Here is a 17407-nt window from a genome sequence, read left to right as displayed (position 1 = left end):
ACCGTCAGCAAAGTCCGCGTATGACTCGGGTACACCGACGTTTATGGCTCGGGCGTGCAAAGTTTTACTTACTCTGTGCTTTTCGCGGGGCGCCGTGTGAAACCTTTTCCTGGTGGCCGGTACGTCGGTGGTGCTACATTGGAGGTGTTTCGGCCGGACCGGGGCGTCGACCTGAACCGGCACGGGCGGTGGTGGCGGTTGGCTCTGCAAGCTCCGGTAGTGCAACGATGTGACGCTGTCCCTTGTCGAATATTCGGCGGCCCGGACGTCGATCTCCAGACTGCTCAGCGATCCGCGTTCCGAGTCACTGCGACAGAATTCTTTTGCAGACATCGTGCTTCTAGCGTCTGAAACCGAAACGCACGTTTTTTTTTTTAACGTACTTATATCGTCCAGGGTTTTCCACGAGCATCACCCACTGGTGATGGTAAGCGAGCAGGCCTAAATGTTTATCAAATTTTGCCTCTTTTTCAGAGCGGCAGTCATAAAACAAACAAAGTTACACTAAATATTTATCTCCGGGGTCTCACAGTTCGTGCTATTATTTATTATTATTTAGTAATAGGCAATGTGAAATCTCGTAGTGGTCACTCGTGAGTCGTGCCCTTTGTTTTAGTTGTAAATGATAATTAGCGTGAGTGCTATTATTTACGGGTATCGAGCTATTTACACACGCGCTGCAGTCGCACACATGTCAATAGCACTGCCGTTCAAAAATTAAAAGCATCATTTTTCTCAAGTTATGCTATTTACAGGAAAATCTTTGTGTGCTGAGTGGTTTGATTTCATTAATTTTTGTTTTGTTGGAAAGATCATGATTTTCTACGAGATGCACTGGAATTCAATATTTTAAATTATATTTCGTAAAACAATATAGCAATAAATAATAATAATAATACAAAAACTCGTGAAAATTGGTCGTATTCCAAATAATATTAAATGGCTTCGAAATAGAAATTTAAAAATCAAAATCTAACACGTGTCCTGTAAGAAGTCGTTTTCATAAAAAAAAAAATATCGAAATTCGATCCTTTACGCGAGGCGTGAGAGATTTTCCTCTCATGGCATGTTTTTGAGTAAAAACAATAGTCGCACGCAGGTTCCTTAAAACATGATATTTCTCTTCGTGTACAAGATTGGTTGGTGGGAGGAGTTTCATGAAGTTATTAAAATTAATTAAGTTAGGATAGGTTAATTTTTAGTTTCATTATTGTTATTGTTTTCTGTTTAGAGCAGTTGTATGCCTCCCACCCACGGACCTATGAAAATAAATTTGCTATCTCCTCTTATGTACTATTCAAAATGTTACCGAGTGGTCTTGTATTAGCCCAAGCAGATTTAGTTGTATTCTGATTTAAATCCGTTTATTCTGCGTACTGATAATAATCGTATTCAAGAATACGATACAATAGTTTATGCGGTTTTACACTTTATTTCGCTGTCGATTTACCTACGCAGAACAAACGAACGACAGAGACTTACCCGAGTAGTATTAATTATTATATTGTTTCCAAAATACGAATGGTATTGTTTAATTCGAAAGTTTTATGCACAGTAGCAGGTAGTAGTTACGCATATTTGTATTTATGTATCTTTGAAATATTGTTTGGATACTGTATTATATATACAAAATAATAATGACGTGTGAGGTTTTAAAATCACGTAAGTAATTAATTATTTTATAACTACTACCGAGCAAACGTTATTATTTTCATATAGTTTTGTTGAAAAAAATATACAATAATCGGATATTTCGGCAATAGTTTTTGGAGTTTTTTTTTTATTATGTGTTGTTTAAATGGAGATAAACATTGCGAGAAAAAAGTAACTATTTTGACGTTGTAAATATTATATTATTATTATGGAAGGCGATTTGTATCAATTTTTAAGACATTGTTTTTTTTCCAATTTACACAGTTTTTTGTAAAATTCAAAGTTTTTAAGAATTATGACTCACTATTTACTCAACATTATTGTTTTTCCTCATTATATCGTAGTGGTAGGCAGGGAATTTTAACAAAATTTTATACCTATTATAGTGTATAATATTATAGTACTGTTCAGAATTGACCAAGAAAATGAGCTAACTTCTCGATAATTATCATAAATCTTATATTTATACTATATACCTTTGCTACTCCGAATCGTCTCGTAGTCTTTGCGGGCCAATAATGGTGTTTCGTAGACGACGTGCTGTGATTTGTCGTAAGCATCCGATGCAAAACTGTCGCTACGCATCTGTTCGCCGACCGCCAACGGGTTCTCTGTGATGTGCCGATTACCGCCTCCGATGATCAAACCATGATTGTGGCTGTTGTTTTTGTTGTTGCTAACGGTGGTAGTGTTGTTGTTGTGAGGTGATAGGTTCATGAATATGTCTTTCATGTTGATGGCAACTCCAAATGGCTTTTTGAATATCGAAGTGCTGATTGTCTGATGCTTCTTGCGGCGACTCAGTGCTAACACAATGGCGAAAATGCCTAGCAAGATGAGCGTGGCGGCAGTCAGCACGCCGATGAGCACTTCCACTAGCCCTCCACCGGTCCTGTCATCCTTTTCCTTGTGTGCAGCTGTTAACATAGACGTGTTTTACTTAGTGTATAATGCTTTGTGTGCAAGACTTACACGTTTATAGATATTTATTGCATTTTCTCAAAGTAAGGAAAATAATGTTCATCCCTTATGGATGTATCTCCCACGGGGATACCATACGAATAGTCTGTCCCTGCGGGATTTTCCGTCTAAAATGGAACCACCCGTCAATAGCATTTCTCTCGTCTCTTTCTCGGAAAAAGGTATAGAATTGAACTTATTTTAGTCTGATTGCACTTGGGTTAAAAAGGTTATGTTAAAATTGCACTCGGATTTTAAAAAAATTCTAATCGAATTGCACATTTGCACTCATATCGGTAAATCGGAATTAAATAGAAATGTGACATGGTCAAAAGTGTAAATTATACATTTTTTTTTTCAAATTTATTCTGTTAAAATAACGTATGTACACTGTTATCACTATAGCAAAAATATTCATAATTGTTTAAGTTGAAAAATATGTGTTTCAATAAACTGTATAAAAAAATCTGTGTGTTAAACCTGAACGTAGTTGGTCTGTTCTACTGGCCTGAGACTTAATAGTTTATACATCCTGTTGAAAGGATTAATTTACGATCTCTGACAACAAGATGTGTTGTTTCAGTATCTTTTTGAGATTAACATATTTATTTAGATACAACAGACCACTTGAATAGGTATGAGTGATATAGTACCTAGTATAGGAACTTCCTGCCAAGACCAAAAAAGGTGTAAGATGGGTGGCGTGCTTTTAAGGATACAACAGGATAAATGAATAAATAAGAAAGATATAATATAACGACAGCCGTTCTGAAGCAGGTATTCCCATGTATAATACATATATATACTTCATAGCTGCGTTTCCAGTCCGAATATGGAGCGAGTCGCAACTCCGGGGATCGCGCCTCGTTAATAAATGATGCCACCCAATCCACTTCTACCCCTCCCTTTACTACCCATCTAGGGTAAATCGAATAAAAAATAATAAAAAAACAACAACAGCCACATGAATATATTAAAAACACTTACTGGTGTCGGGCGAGTCCCAAGGCGGATCCACCGCTCCTCCGACCAGCTGCTCATCCTCGAACGGCGCGTCCGCGTCCACCGTCACGTTCTGAGCCAATGGTTCTGTAAAAAAAAAAAAAACAAAAAATAAATAAATAAAAACCGAGGACTGAGAAATAAATTTACAAAACACTCGTACAATATTCAATCCAAAACGCGAACGCGATTTGTGGCGATTTATGCACGCGCTTAAACGCGACGGACACTATAAATCATTGCATACCATCCTCAGATTCTTCTCCTATCTCTCTTTCTCTTTCTCATATTACATAATATATACAGTATACACAAGGAAATAAATTACACACATAACCTGTGTATATATATTTAAAGGTAGTGCATTTTTTGACAAATAATTTGAATAGAAAAATATATTGGTACTCGTTGTTGAATGTTTATAGTGAATTGTGCCGTATGCGCGTTATGTGATGAACAAAAACCGCATATGCAGTTGTCAAGAAATTAGTACGCGATAGGGCGTGTGATTTAGTTTGCATTGTGTATTACACTACAATTACATAATTACTGACATGGCTTACGAACAAACAACAACTCTTTATATTGTCAGCGTGGTATATTAAATTGTCAGCGATTGTATTAAACCGAGTCTGTTCTAGAGAGTTGCTGTAGTGTAAAAAAATGAAATAATAGAAAAAAAACTCCGACGTAAAAGTAATTAACTTTTAATAAGCAGTAAATTGTATGCAAAAAACAGTCAACGAATAATGATGTCGATCGAGTTTTTGTTTTTTTTTTTTTTGTACATCGCGGTTAGGTAATTAAATTATTTTTAATTTTTTTTAGACGTTCCATGGTGGCCCGCCTGAGTTGAAAATTGTATACACTTGCCAAGTAGTAATAATAATTATAATAATGAAAATTAATATTGAATTCCAAAATTCTAAAATGATTAAATTACGAGACGAGCAGTGAGTGTCGTATCTGAGAAGGGTGATTGTAGCAAAATGCACTCACCTCAGAATCCAATTAATTAGTAATTAGTTTAGTAAGTATTATATATTTTTTCTTGATTATTTTGAAAAATACTGATAAATGTATACTTTTGACCTCCTAAAAACAAATTACTAGATTCTTTTTGTTATCAGTAATCTGCTTCAAAATTAAAAATGTGTACCAATGTAAAATCAATGAGGTAGAATAGAAGTAGGAAAGTAGGAAGTGTGCTATACAGTATACACTTAGTGTATAATAGTTTTATTCTCACCTCTCCTCAGCACCATAAAACTAAGTCATATACACCGCACTGTGAGTAGTTAATATTTTTTTCATACTCGTAGTTTGTATATAGAGTAATTATTTTGACCTATCTGAGCTGGCACGTCTTGTATTCATTGCTTGTCGTTTCAGTTATGTTAGAGAAAATCTATGTATTACGATGTTCCATAATTGATGTAAAAAAAAAAAAAAACATAAAAATTACGCATCTAACCTATAACACACGTATACATGTCGCATATACATTCACTGCTCGCGACCAGTCGTCGCTCGTGGGTTTTTGCGGTCTTTAGGGGGTGAGCGTTTGTAAGACGTAAGACGGTAAGGAGATGGCGGGGAACCTGAATTTAAATAAAACCGAGTCCGTTGTGCCGGAAATAAATAGCTTCATAAGACGAGTTCCTATATATACTTTCGCATAATCCCCGCTCCATAAATAACCCGCTTATAAAGAACGAGAGAGGTATACCCGGTACTCGGTCATAACTTATACACACACATACACGTATGCATGGTATGTGTATGGTATGTGTATATTATGTGTGTGTACGGTGCTCAGCGGTCGAATAAATGATTCAGCTTTCGTACGTATTGTGTGTGCGTGCGCGACTCGGCGCCGGGTGGGACGGATGTGCGCAGAGAGAAAGACAAAATAATAATAAAAAGAAAAAAAATCGCAAACTTTTTTGAAACTGCGGTGGCGGCGTGCATATATATATATAACGTACATGTATATTATTGTGTATAATATATGTATTTTATGAAACCGCTTAAACCTAAATGCGAGCGGCGTGCCTGCGTCCCGCCGGAGACGGAAGACTTAAACTTGCCCACCGCGCCTCCGCGTAGTGTCGCGTGCGCGTGAAGTCTCTCAGCTGTCAAGGTCTCGGAATATTGTGACTGTTAACTATTACCGTTGCAGCTGCTGCTGGGTTATATTATGGATATACTGCTCGTGCAAAATATAATATAGTGTACCGTTATAGTCATATTTAGTGCCGACGTTGTCACGTTGATCGCCGTCTGTGTTTCAGAAAAGTCTCGAGAAAAATGGTTTTGTTTTTATCAAACACATGATGCGATTGTCATTGATAATAATAACATCGTTCAAATTAAAAAATCGGAATCGTTATTAAAAGCCGTAAGATTTTTTTAACGCGAGTCAAGAGCGGATTTTATACCCGATATCAAATGTATAGTTTATAGTTTAGAGCTTATTGATCATCATCGTTTTGAGTGTGTGACCGATGTACACGTTCAACTGTTATTTTTATAGCTTATAAAAATGGAAAACAATTACTACCCTCACTACTCAGATGTATTCACGAATTGCATAAAACAGCGTATTTGATTATACGCGTACAATTAATTTCTATAATATGATGTTATTGTATGTTCGAAAGAAAGGATATTAAATTTCAGAGAAAATATTTACGTACGAAACTGTACACACAGAACGAATCTTTGTTGCACAAAGGTTCTATTTTTAATAATAAAACGATGATTACATAAAATTTATAGTAACGTTCTTTGTTACTTTAAGTGTGTTTACCCGATAATACATAAATAAATATAAAGACGTTTCAAATTAATACGGCTCTCGATTTTACTCTGTTAATATTGAGATTCGCGTTGCATACGCATCTTTATTATTCCTGCAGCTTGTATATTGATATATAGTGTGTACAAAAAGTCCAGCGGAAAATGCATATATAGCCTTATTACTGGAGTTCTCTTACGGCCGACGTGGTTTCGATTATGGCACGCGGAACGAAACTTTTTATGTGTTGATAAACGACGTAATAAATTTCATGATTATAAGCTTTGCCGCCGGCAATACACGATTCGTACAATATAAATTGTAGCGTGTGTATGGAACTTTGAAGGGGTTTCTCAGTAAAAATTATTGTTGGTTCGAAGTTCTACATTTTTAATAACGAATTATTCGAGTGAAAAATAAATCGATGTTTCAAACAAACCCGTGTATATTTGAATAAGTTAAAAAAGAATAAATATTTTATCCGGGATATAGTCGCAAGTATAATATAATATTATCATAATAATATACCGACATTGTTATGCGTTTATGCTCTTTATTGTTGGTTTGTCAATTAATGACTTATATAAAATATAAATTAAATTATTGTTCAGAATACTATTAGTTCTACATACCGCGGTATACGAAAACATTCTTCGATGTTTTGTTGTACAAACATAAATAATATAATTAGGTATACATTGAGCATTCCTACTTTCTTGAATATCTATGTAACAATAAACATCATTATAAATACCTAGTTAATAATTGACATGTTAGGGAGATTATTGTTTTAAATGATCTTTTAGATAAGTTATACTTAAAATGTTAACATTGGTACACATGCGTTTTGAATCCAGAATAAAAAATTAATTGCAATTTGACTTTGTATTTTAGAATATCAGTATAGATTTTTAGCTATTCGTTTAAAATAAATAAAAATATTAAGATTATCTGTTTTGAACAGTATTTAAATTATAAGCTCTTAAAAACCCTGAAACTTAACCTCAACTCTTTAGGCTATGTCTAATCTACGTTATAAAAAAATATTTTTATCATCCGAATTCTTATTGGAACCGCTAAAATAATTATAGTTTCGATTTGTACACGCATAAACGTATGGCTTACGACGACGTCGCGGTGCTCACGACATTATTCAACAACGTCAATCCTCGTGCAGATGTCAGTTGTCTGTCAAGCGCTATTAAGAATGTGATAATAATATTGTATTGGATTCTATTTGATCGTATATTAACGTCACAAGCAGACGTGTCTGGGTTTGATTTACATGTGTTTTACACGGTTAAAGTTCTAATTGTCATTAACATAATACATCGTTTACGCACTGCAACACCGTCCATACAATTACAGGTTGATTGTTTTAACATTGAAAACTCGTTATTTTGAAAAGTATTCCATTATTCCCGACAAGAAGAGCAAACGGTACACCCTACGAAATTGACGTTAGACCACTGTAATCGTCTAAAATATATTTAATGCTCAGTAATAAGTTATTACCGATAAGTGATAACTAATAATAATAATTATATAAAGAATCATTCAGTATATACGAAATATATTCATACATTTGATTTGAAAAGTATTCTGCAGTATAATATTATTCAGCATTTAAAAATATATAGACAATAGTGGTTTAAGCGTAAGATTTTAGATGCGAAAAATACGGATTTTAAAAATAGTGTTATCGATCTGCGTATAAATTCACTTCCATATCTCGGCCCGAATCCTTCATTAATGTGGCAAAATGCAATAATAATTATACATGGATAATTCAAACTATTTAAATTTTTATATGTGTGTATAAAATAATATTTGAAAAATAAATATAAATTGTCACCGGTCATATGAATACTATATAATAAATGGTCACATTTATCAATGTACATTATATTATTATCCGTAAAATTACAAAATATTTAAAAAATAAAATATTTAGAGCTAACCAAATACTATACTACTATATACAAGTAATTATGCAATTGAGTACTCAACTTAAAACGTGGGTTTAGTGGTAAAGGGATCCGCAAGCATATTATTATTAAAATTTAATGAATCACATAAATGTTGTCAGCTGCAGGCTGATTAAGAAAATACTATCTACCCTGGCAAACGTGTAAACGACCGTGGGTGTAGGCAAATTGCCTATTCTAGACGCCGTGTTATATCGTAATAATTATTTTATTATCGATAGTACGCATAAAATAATATTATTAGAAAAAAGGAAAATTCGAGTGAAAAGCATTCACTGCGTGTACAGATTACCTACTAAGGTTTTCACGGAATTCAGTGTTTTATTATCTTATGCGTAAAAAAATAAAATAAAAACAAATTATGTTCTATGATGTTCTTACCGGAATCAAACTTCACTTCGCTAATCATTATCCATTTGCTGTAGAAGTAAAGTTGGATTTTCACGTACTTGCCAACGTGATTATGCAACAGTATGTCGACATCTCTCGCATTTTCTAATGCAGTATCTGGCATGTATGTATACCAAACCGATCGTCCTTGATAGTGTAGTCCACCTACGCTGAATTGTACCCTCGCTTTTGAGAAAACCTTAAAAGATTGAAAAAAAATATAAGTTGTAGTATACAGATTAATGAAATGATGTATGATAAAAAATATTTATTATAAGTAATATAACTATTGGTATGGAAGTAAAATCGATAAAAAATAATGTAAATAAAATGTTGACTTAAAAATAACTTTATGTGGAAAAATAGACTAAAAGTCAAAATAATAATTAAAAATTGAAGAAGTAGCTCTGCTGAGTAGTAAATTTGGAGTGTACATCATCTTAGCCTCTACTTCTAAAGATGCTTTATGATTTATTTATAAAAATAGAGGTATATATATAAACAGTTTCAATAACAAAAAACACAGTCGTTATATTTTTTTAAAATATACAACTTTGTTAAAATTTGAATTTCAAATATATATGCAAAAAAAATAATAATACATATTTATTTTTTGCTAATTTTTATTTTATTATAAAATTCTTATGTAAGTCAATTCATTAAATAATAATAGTAGTGCATTCTACACTAATGTTACTAATAGTTATTTATTATGTTTTGCGCGAGTTAATTTTTTTTAATAATAACATACCTATATGTTTATTTTTGAAAATTTGAAGAACTAAATAATAGATTATTAAAAAATGTACTTTTTCAATTTTGTTTTAAGTTTAAATGTTTTTGAGAGTTTAGGGTTGATACAATACGAATCAATACATAACAGTTGAAGTTTTGATAATTTTAAGATACATAAAAATCGATTAAAGATTAGTAAAATAAATTTGTTAATGATTTCATCAACTACATTATTGGGATAAAATATTTTAATTATTTGCAGAATTGACATACTTGATATAGATATATAAAAGTTGCGGAAAAAAATTAGCATTGAAGGTAGGTTTATTATTTTGGTAATAACAGCTACGTTACTACGTGAGAAAAGTAATAATTCAATTATTCTTATTTAAATATTTATACCAGGAGCGAATTTATACTGCGTCGCCTCTAGTCATTTTACTTTAAGCACCCTTTTCTATAGACATCATAACGTTCTACCACTAAATACCAAATTGTTGTCATTAAAATTTTGTTGCAAAAATAAATGATAGAACGAACTAATTTTTACAGTAAAAAATGCTTGCATATGCATCTTTCGTATTATAATATATACATCTGCAATGATATACATTTACAAAGGCATACCCATGTTTGATGTTTTTATAGAATTTATATAAAAATAATTATGAACTATAATTAAAAATATTTTTTTTTATATATTTTTATAAGCATGACAACATGTGCTATTATATTTATTTATTTAAACAAAAAAAAAAAATATTCCAATATTTGTTGGCCAGTGATCAAGAGATTAGAATTGATAAAAAAAAAAATAAATATATATAAAAATTGTTGTTTAATATTTTATAATGTTTGTTTGGTTTATTTGAAAGGTTGTCTACAATATTTTTTTTTATTTGTAGCATATTATGTACAAATACTTTTAAACCCTTTAAAATAATGGAAAGTTAAAAGCATTTAAATTTTCAACAATCTTTATTTTTTAAACTTTTTTTTAAGGTTAATATGCTTTATTAACATCAATATATGTGTATAATAATTAAATATCATTGTAAATAATAATAGTTCAGTATATACAATATACATTCGTAGAATTTAAAATTTAAAGAATAACATTGTTGTATCGACATATACGTTTTTTTTAACTAATACGCTTCACGTTTGTATTCGAAAATAATACATAAATTTCGATTGTAATATTATCTGTATTTTAATAGGTATATACTATTTTAGCATTGGTTTGTAGTATAATGTTTATTATTTTCTAATAAATGTATGTATCATGTAATAGAATGTTTAGAATGATCAAAGAAATCGAAAAAATAAATAAATAATTTTAAAGTTGTTGTATAGAATTACAGTGATTAATTATGTAAAATTGTGTATTATACGAAATATTAAAGCGTTTTCAAAGCCAAAAAGTGTGGTTTAAAACATATTTTATTGTTCAATTTTAGTACTCGTTATTATGATAACGTTAATTTTTACATACTCACATTTTATAATGAAATATTCGCTTACGCAATGTTTTAATATGGCTTTTTTATACATCATGTATGATGAATGTCTGTTCGTGTCGGTTTTGATTACAATATTATATTTTATGGCAATAGACGTATTTATAATTAATATTATTACAAGTGATTAAAGATGATTATCGGCCAGCTATACATATCTATAATGTGATCTATAGTACACAAACACGGACATACAGTTATCCAATATCCATATAAAAGTTTCAAACATGCAATCAACTACCTACGTACAATTTAAATGTTTAGTATAATTTATTTTGCCTGGATGTTATATTATATTTTAGTTGGGCGAACACTAGCAAAAATAGAAAACTTATAAATAATTGAGGACAAAATATATATTAAATAATTATTTTAATCCATTCGATCGTCGAATTCAGTATTATAATTTTAATGGAATTATTTTTCGTTATAATTTCGAATATTATTTCAGTGGTTTTGATTGGAATATATTGTTGAAAATATAATGGATATAAAATGACAACGAAATAATATTCATCACCGAAGGACAATTTCCTATTCGTGACGTTCTGTTATAAAAAATATGTAGATTATATCTGAACACAATGTAACATTATGTTTCTCATTATTTAAAATGTGTTTAAATATACATTATTGTTGGCCTATACTATATAATTACTATATACAACGGTCGCGATAAATGCCTTTGTTGTTATAGTACACTTCTTAATGTCGGGTTAGGTTTATAAATTTCAAGTTATTTTCAAGAAGTACCTATGAAAATTTGCCACAACACTAATGACTATAATAACGTGTAATATGCGTGTGTTACTCTTAATTCCTAAACCTTGTGAAACATTTTGCACGATTGCACTTTTTGATTACTAACGGTTTGATTCGGTTGGAGAACTTATTCAATATGTTAATGCGTTGTTTTATTATTTACTACTATAGTAGTAGGTATAGTCGTCTTTGATTATACCATTAGAGCACAGTATTATAGATATATTTATGAATATTGTAGTCTCCATAACGTGGTGATGGTGTTGAATCGTACTGTTATACGGATGTAGTACATCCTAAAATTCCAAAACCATGTTATGGTCAATATAACAATATGTGTGATTTTAAAATGTATCGATTGTGTCCGTGTGTAATGCAATCAGTGGGTCGTGCGGTATTAGGCAGAAAAGGTCGGTACCATCACTTCCCAGTAAGCGTAATACACACAGAACATCGTATATCACGTCATGTACGGTATGTTTTATTCGCCTAGTAACCGTTTATTGTTGTTATTATATTTCTGGAGTAAATGAAACATATACGATTCATAAATCTGTCACTGGCATTACGCGGTCAGGCCTTAAAAGGTCTTACCTACCGCGAGGCTATAAATTTTTGTCAAAACCAAAAAAAAAAAAAAACGAAACCGGCCGTTTAATGGAGTCTCGTGGACCCTATTTCAGCGCCCCCATATCGTTTTTACGCACACAAACACTCACTCACGCACACACACACATATATAAAAATAATATACACTAGTTGGCATCAAACGTAATTGATATACATTTTTCATTAAAAAAAAAAAAAAAATTGTTTATATAATAATAGAGTATACTGCAAAGATATTAAAAACAAACAGAAAATCCACGGGGTGGAAGTTTATGAGTGGGGTAGAATTCTGGGAAACGACAATAAAATAAAAATAAACTAACTAATCTGAAATTATGAAACGCTAATACTAAATCATACTCTTAAATAATATTATACTCTTTGGTATATACTTGTGCCAATCGATAGTCGAATAAATCACGTGTACTTACTGTAGTGTATAAGCTCGTTCATTTAAAATTGTGCAATAACAATTATTGTCATTTGGATAATGTACATGTATAAAATATCAAATGTGTTTAACATTTTGTTTTTTTTTTAAATATTTCATTGCACGTATTTGTTTGTAAATCTTTTTAAGTTATAAACGAACTTTATACTTTGTTTTAATAGTAAAAAATGTTAACATTCTAATTATTTATCTTTGTAACTATTGTGTCAGGTAGACGTTTCATTGTTTTTCATTTTTCAGCTGAGTTCTTCAACTTTTTGTTTTACTAAATGCCGCAGTTAGTAATATAATAATTTTAAATAATTTTGGCATCATAGTTGGTATATAATAATACGAAATGTATGCATTGTACGTTTTGATTAATTATGGTTCCCGTAATTTATGTTATATACCTACTTATTGTATTGTTATGCTATACTAAAAACTAAGAAATGATAAATGTCAGAGTTTTAATTATGACAAATAGAACGTGGTGAGAACTTATATACAGTTATCTATTATCATATCATCATATATGGGTAATTTATAAAATGTCTATTCTGTTTTTATAGTAGTGCGTGGTCGTGATGACCGTGATAATATCGAGTTTAATATGTATAACATTTACCTGAAATTTAAAGCTTAATTAATTTTCCTACGAGTGAATCAAAGTTTCATTATAAATTTATATGATTTATTAATTGCAATATAGTTTATCGTATCTATATAACTAGTTATTCATTAAATAATATATACAGTGTTAATATTAGTATATGGTACTACAAATACTCGTAAAATCATAATATATTTTAAAATAATAATAAAATAAAATGTTTGATGTTTTATATTTATTAAATAGTATTTTCCACTTAATATTGTTTGATAATTGTTTTAAATTATACAAGTATAAAATTATAATATTATCATTAGCACGGGTAGTTAATAATTAAGTGCAAATATTCAAATACAATACATGTATACTGCAATACATTTATATAAATTACAAACCCTAATTTTATTATTTAGCTTCTTTTAGTTTTGAAATTTTGGACCCTACTCATGTATGCAACAATAACGCGGAATAAAAGAAATAGGAAATGATCCAAAATATAACTTAAAAACTAAATAATTATTTTTTTAACTTTATAATAAAAATATATACCTAAAGATATAGTTAGTAAGTAATGAACTAATGACTATTGACAAATTCATAATTTAAAATAATTTAAGAACAAAAATGTATATGAAAAAAAAAATGATAAACGTTATTAAAAAAACGTAATATAGGTAATAATATTATAATTCCATTTAACTTGGGTTATATAAACATTCATAATGATGTAAAAGGAATTACAAATTAATATTATTACGACTCTCTAGAATAATACAAGTGTTATTCCGTCGAAAATATTAACGATGTTAACGCATTTTTAATTGTATTAAGCAAATTATTATATCTTTATTCTTTGTTCTTTAGAAACTGCCAACACAATATTGTGCGTTTTGTATGGAATAAAAAATGATAATTGATTAATTTATTGAAAACATTTATTATTACAAACATAGGAAGAGTATAATTTTTAATTGATAGGTATCAACAGCTTAGTATCAAGTACGTGGAAGTGGACATTATTATACTTGCTTTTAAAAAGTTGTAACGATTTAATTTATTCAATATAGTAATATTAATCCTTCAAAGCTATAAATTCAAAGTTAAAATATTTAATTGAGCTGGTCGCACCCAGTGAATACACATTAAACAGTGATTTATACACATGCAATTAGTAATTACCATAAGCTTATATTGATGATAATTGCCTATTTAATGCGCATATCTATATATCAATGCTATATTCGTAAGATACATGGTTAACTCATCTTTATTTTGAATTATTCAGCACATTACGTACACCTTATCCGTAATGGTTATCTATATTATTATTAAGGTATGATCGATTAACATCTCTCCATAATGAGTTCTTATTGTGTAACTGTGATGAGAATAGTGTGTTATCTTTATTAGTTATATTTCATTCAGGACGTCGTGTTGAAAAAACATATCGGGTTTTCATAAAACATAGGTACTCAATTTATTATCATTATACAAAGTTGTCAGATTTATGTAAACAAATTTAAAGCATTCCAATTTAGTTTGTAAAGGTCAATTCTGTGTTATTTTATTGATTAAGTTTTTAAATAATTAAAAAATTATTTTTGTATGTTATGAGGTTCATTAGCACATTATTGTTTTGCTTTCTCCATTGTTCTAGGTTAGCATGTTAAAATGTGGTGTGTGAACATATAAGCTCAGAGTTTTTATTGTTACAAGTATATATTTACACACATACTCACACACACCCACATTTATCCCGTTTTAAGGATGAAGAAGTTGTACAACATACTTGAGCAGCACTTGAAACTTACGATTTTTATATTATTTCTAAGAGATCATTAAGCCATAGCCGGCAGGTTTTCACTAGTTTTAGGATTTATTATGAAAATTCCCCTTTGTAATACAAAATGAAATAACTCTGACGTGTATTTCAAATAACAGTATAAAAAACAATATTCTGAGAATTTCATAAAACAACTCACCTGTACGTTTTTGCTGAAAAAATTGTTGGTGAATATGTGCACAGCCGAAAAATTTCTTACTTCACTAAATTCGAATACTAGTTCCACAAATCCCTTTGAGAAAGATTCTTTACGCCATCCAACCCATCCGTTACCTAAATAAAATAAAAACATGGAATATTAGACTATTCTTTATGACGTTTATTTTATTACAAATTTTTAATAATGAAATTTTAGTTGAGATTGACATCGTTTAATAAAAAATAATATAGAAGTAGGTCATACAAAGTATCTCTTTTATAAATAATTTTACAACTAACAATTTGTTTAATATTTCAAGATATAACACTAAATTGTAATAATACTTAGTATTTATCTATATAGGTATCATTAAAACTTAAAATAAATTAAATTAAAAAAAATTAAAGATTTTTATTTATCAATATTCTTATTAAACAGACATGTTTTTCAATACTTAGTATAATAGTATACGGAATAATTGTTAAACGAATTTAATTATCATAAAACATTAAATTATTATAAATATAATTATAATATACAATGAAAAAAAAATTATATTTTATGGACGACAGTGCAACATTATATTTATAATAATTTGGACATAAATAAATATATTTTTTTAGACTAGTTTTAAATTCTAAGCGGAGGACAGAGACTGCTGGTTTTGTAATAAGATATTTTACCCGTTTTTATTTTCTGTTAAATTTTTTTATAGCAGTGAAAAAGGTCGAACGGTTTAAAGCAGTGCTTTCGGAGTTTGGAACAGAACACAGAATGTACTTTAAGCCGCTCGTTTTACGAATTTTCAAGTAGTTTTCGGGAAAAAAAAATCGGAAAAAGTTACAAAAATAGATAGTGAAATATAAGTTTTACCATCATCATGACCACTCTACTTGAATTATTTTCAAATTAAATGATTCATCATTAATTTTAAATTTAATGATAATCAATCGTGGTCAACTTGATTTATAAATCTCTCATCTAATATTTTATATTTTTATAGTACAAATTTATTTTAACAACTATAAATTATAATATATTAATATGTATTATTTTACATACATTTAATAAAACCATATTGGTATTATATCAATAGTGTTATGTATAAAAACTAATACCTATTATGGTTTATTTTCTACAAATAGTAGCATTGATATTCAGTATTATATTATGATATTTATGTGTTTTTTTAAACCTATAAAATCCTAAGTATTTATTTTTTTAACCAATGTGTTAAATATAATACTTCAATGAGTGTCAAAAACTACGTGGTTGTCTATATTGTTTAATACAAAATATTAATATAAAAATAAAAAAAGTTACAAAATATTTTATTTTAATACTTTTTGTAAAGTACCTTTTTATTAAATATTATACCACAAGTAATTTTGTTTCTCAAATCAATACTAATTATCATATCAATAATTATATTATTATGACCTGTTTACCTATAAATATTTAAATAATTTTCCAAGTATATAGGTATCAATCGTGGGACGGACTTGAAAATATAAGAATAATAAATTAGAAACATTCTAATTAGGTACTAATTAATATTAATGTTATTAATCATAATTATTATTTTATAAACCAATATCTAAAAATATATGTGATCACTAATTTTTTTTAGTAATCTATTTTTCTTTTTAATTCATAGTTTAAAATGAAATTTCCTATTTATATTTAACATTGGTTTGGTTATTCATTCAACATGATATATTTCAAATATAAACAAATCTATTTTAAATGTTGTATGTTGAAAACATTTCTGTATCATTTTGCTCATCTTTTCCATAGGTACTTAACTATTATATACACTACACGTATATACACTACATATAATAAAAATCAATGATACTTAACTATTAGAGTCGTTAAAAAACTTTTCACAACATTTTAACGACATGTCGCTTTTTATTTTTCTTATATGCGTTACACCTTAAACTATAATACTGTATTATTA

General features: G+C 29.4%; 1 protein-coding gene across 3 annotated transcripts in view; it reads right to left on the bottom strand.

Moving 5' to 3' along the window:
• The window catches only part of LOC114131515 (discoidin domain-containing receptor 2-like), a 158075-nt gene that overhangs the window by 8568 nt on the left and 132100 nt on the right, over positions 1–17407 (bottom strand). For all 3 annotated transcript variants that reach the window (XM_027996750.2, XM_027996749.2, XM_027996751.2), the window contains 5 exons: positions 15445–15578; positions 8785–8992; positions 3601–3702; positions 2130–2570; positions 73–347 (listed from right to left, as the gene is read on the bottom strand). In XM_027996750.2, the coding sequence (XP_027852551.2) occupies positions 73–347; positions 2130–2570; positions 3601–3702; positions 8785–8992; positions 15445–15578 (1160 nt within the window). The remainder of the gene's footprint in view (positions 1–72; positions 348–2129; positions 2571–3600; positions 3703–8784; positions 8993–15444; positions 15579–17407) is intronic.

The sequence above is a fragment of the Aphis gossypii genome, chromosome 1 (genome assembly GCF_020184175.1).
Source record: "Aphis gossypii isolate Hap1 chromosome 1, ASM2018417v2, whole genome shotgun sequence".
NCBI classification, from domain to species: domain Eukaryota; kingdom Metazoa; phylum Arthropoda; class Insecta; order Hemiptera; family Aphididae; genus Aphis; species Aphis gossypii.
This window is presented reverse-complemented; position numbering and strand designations above follow the sequence as displayed.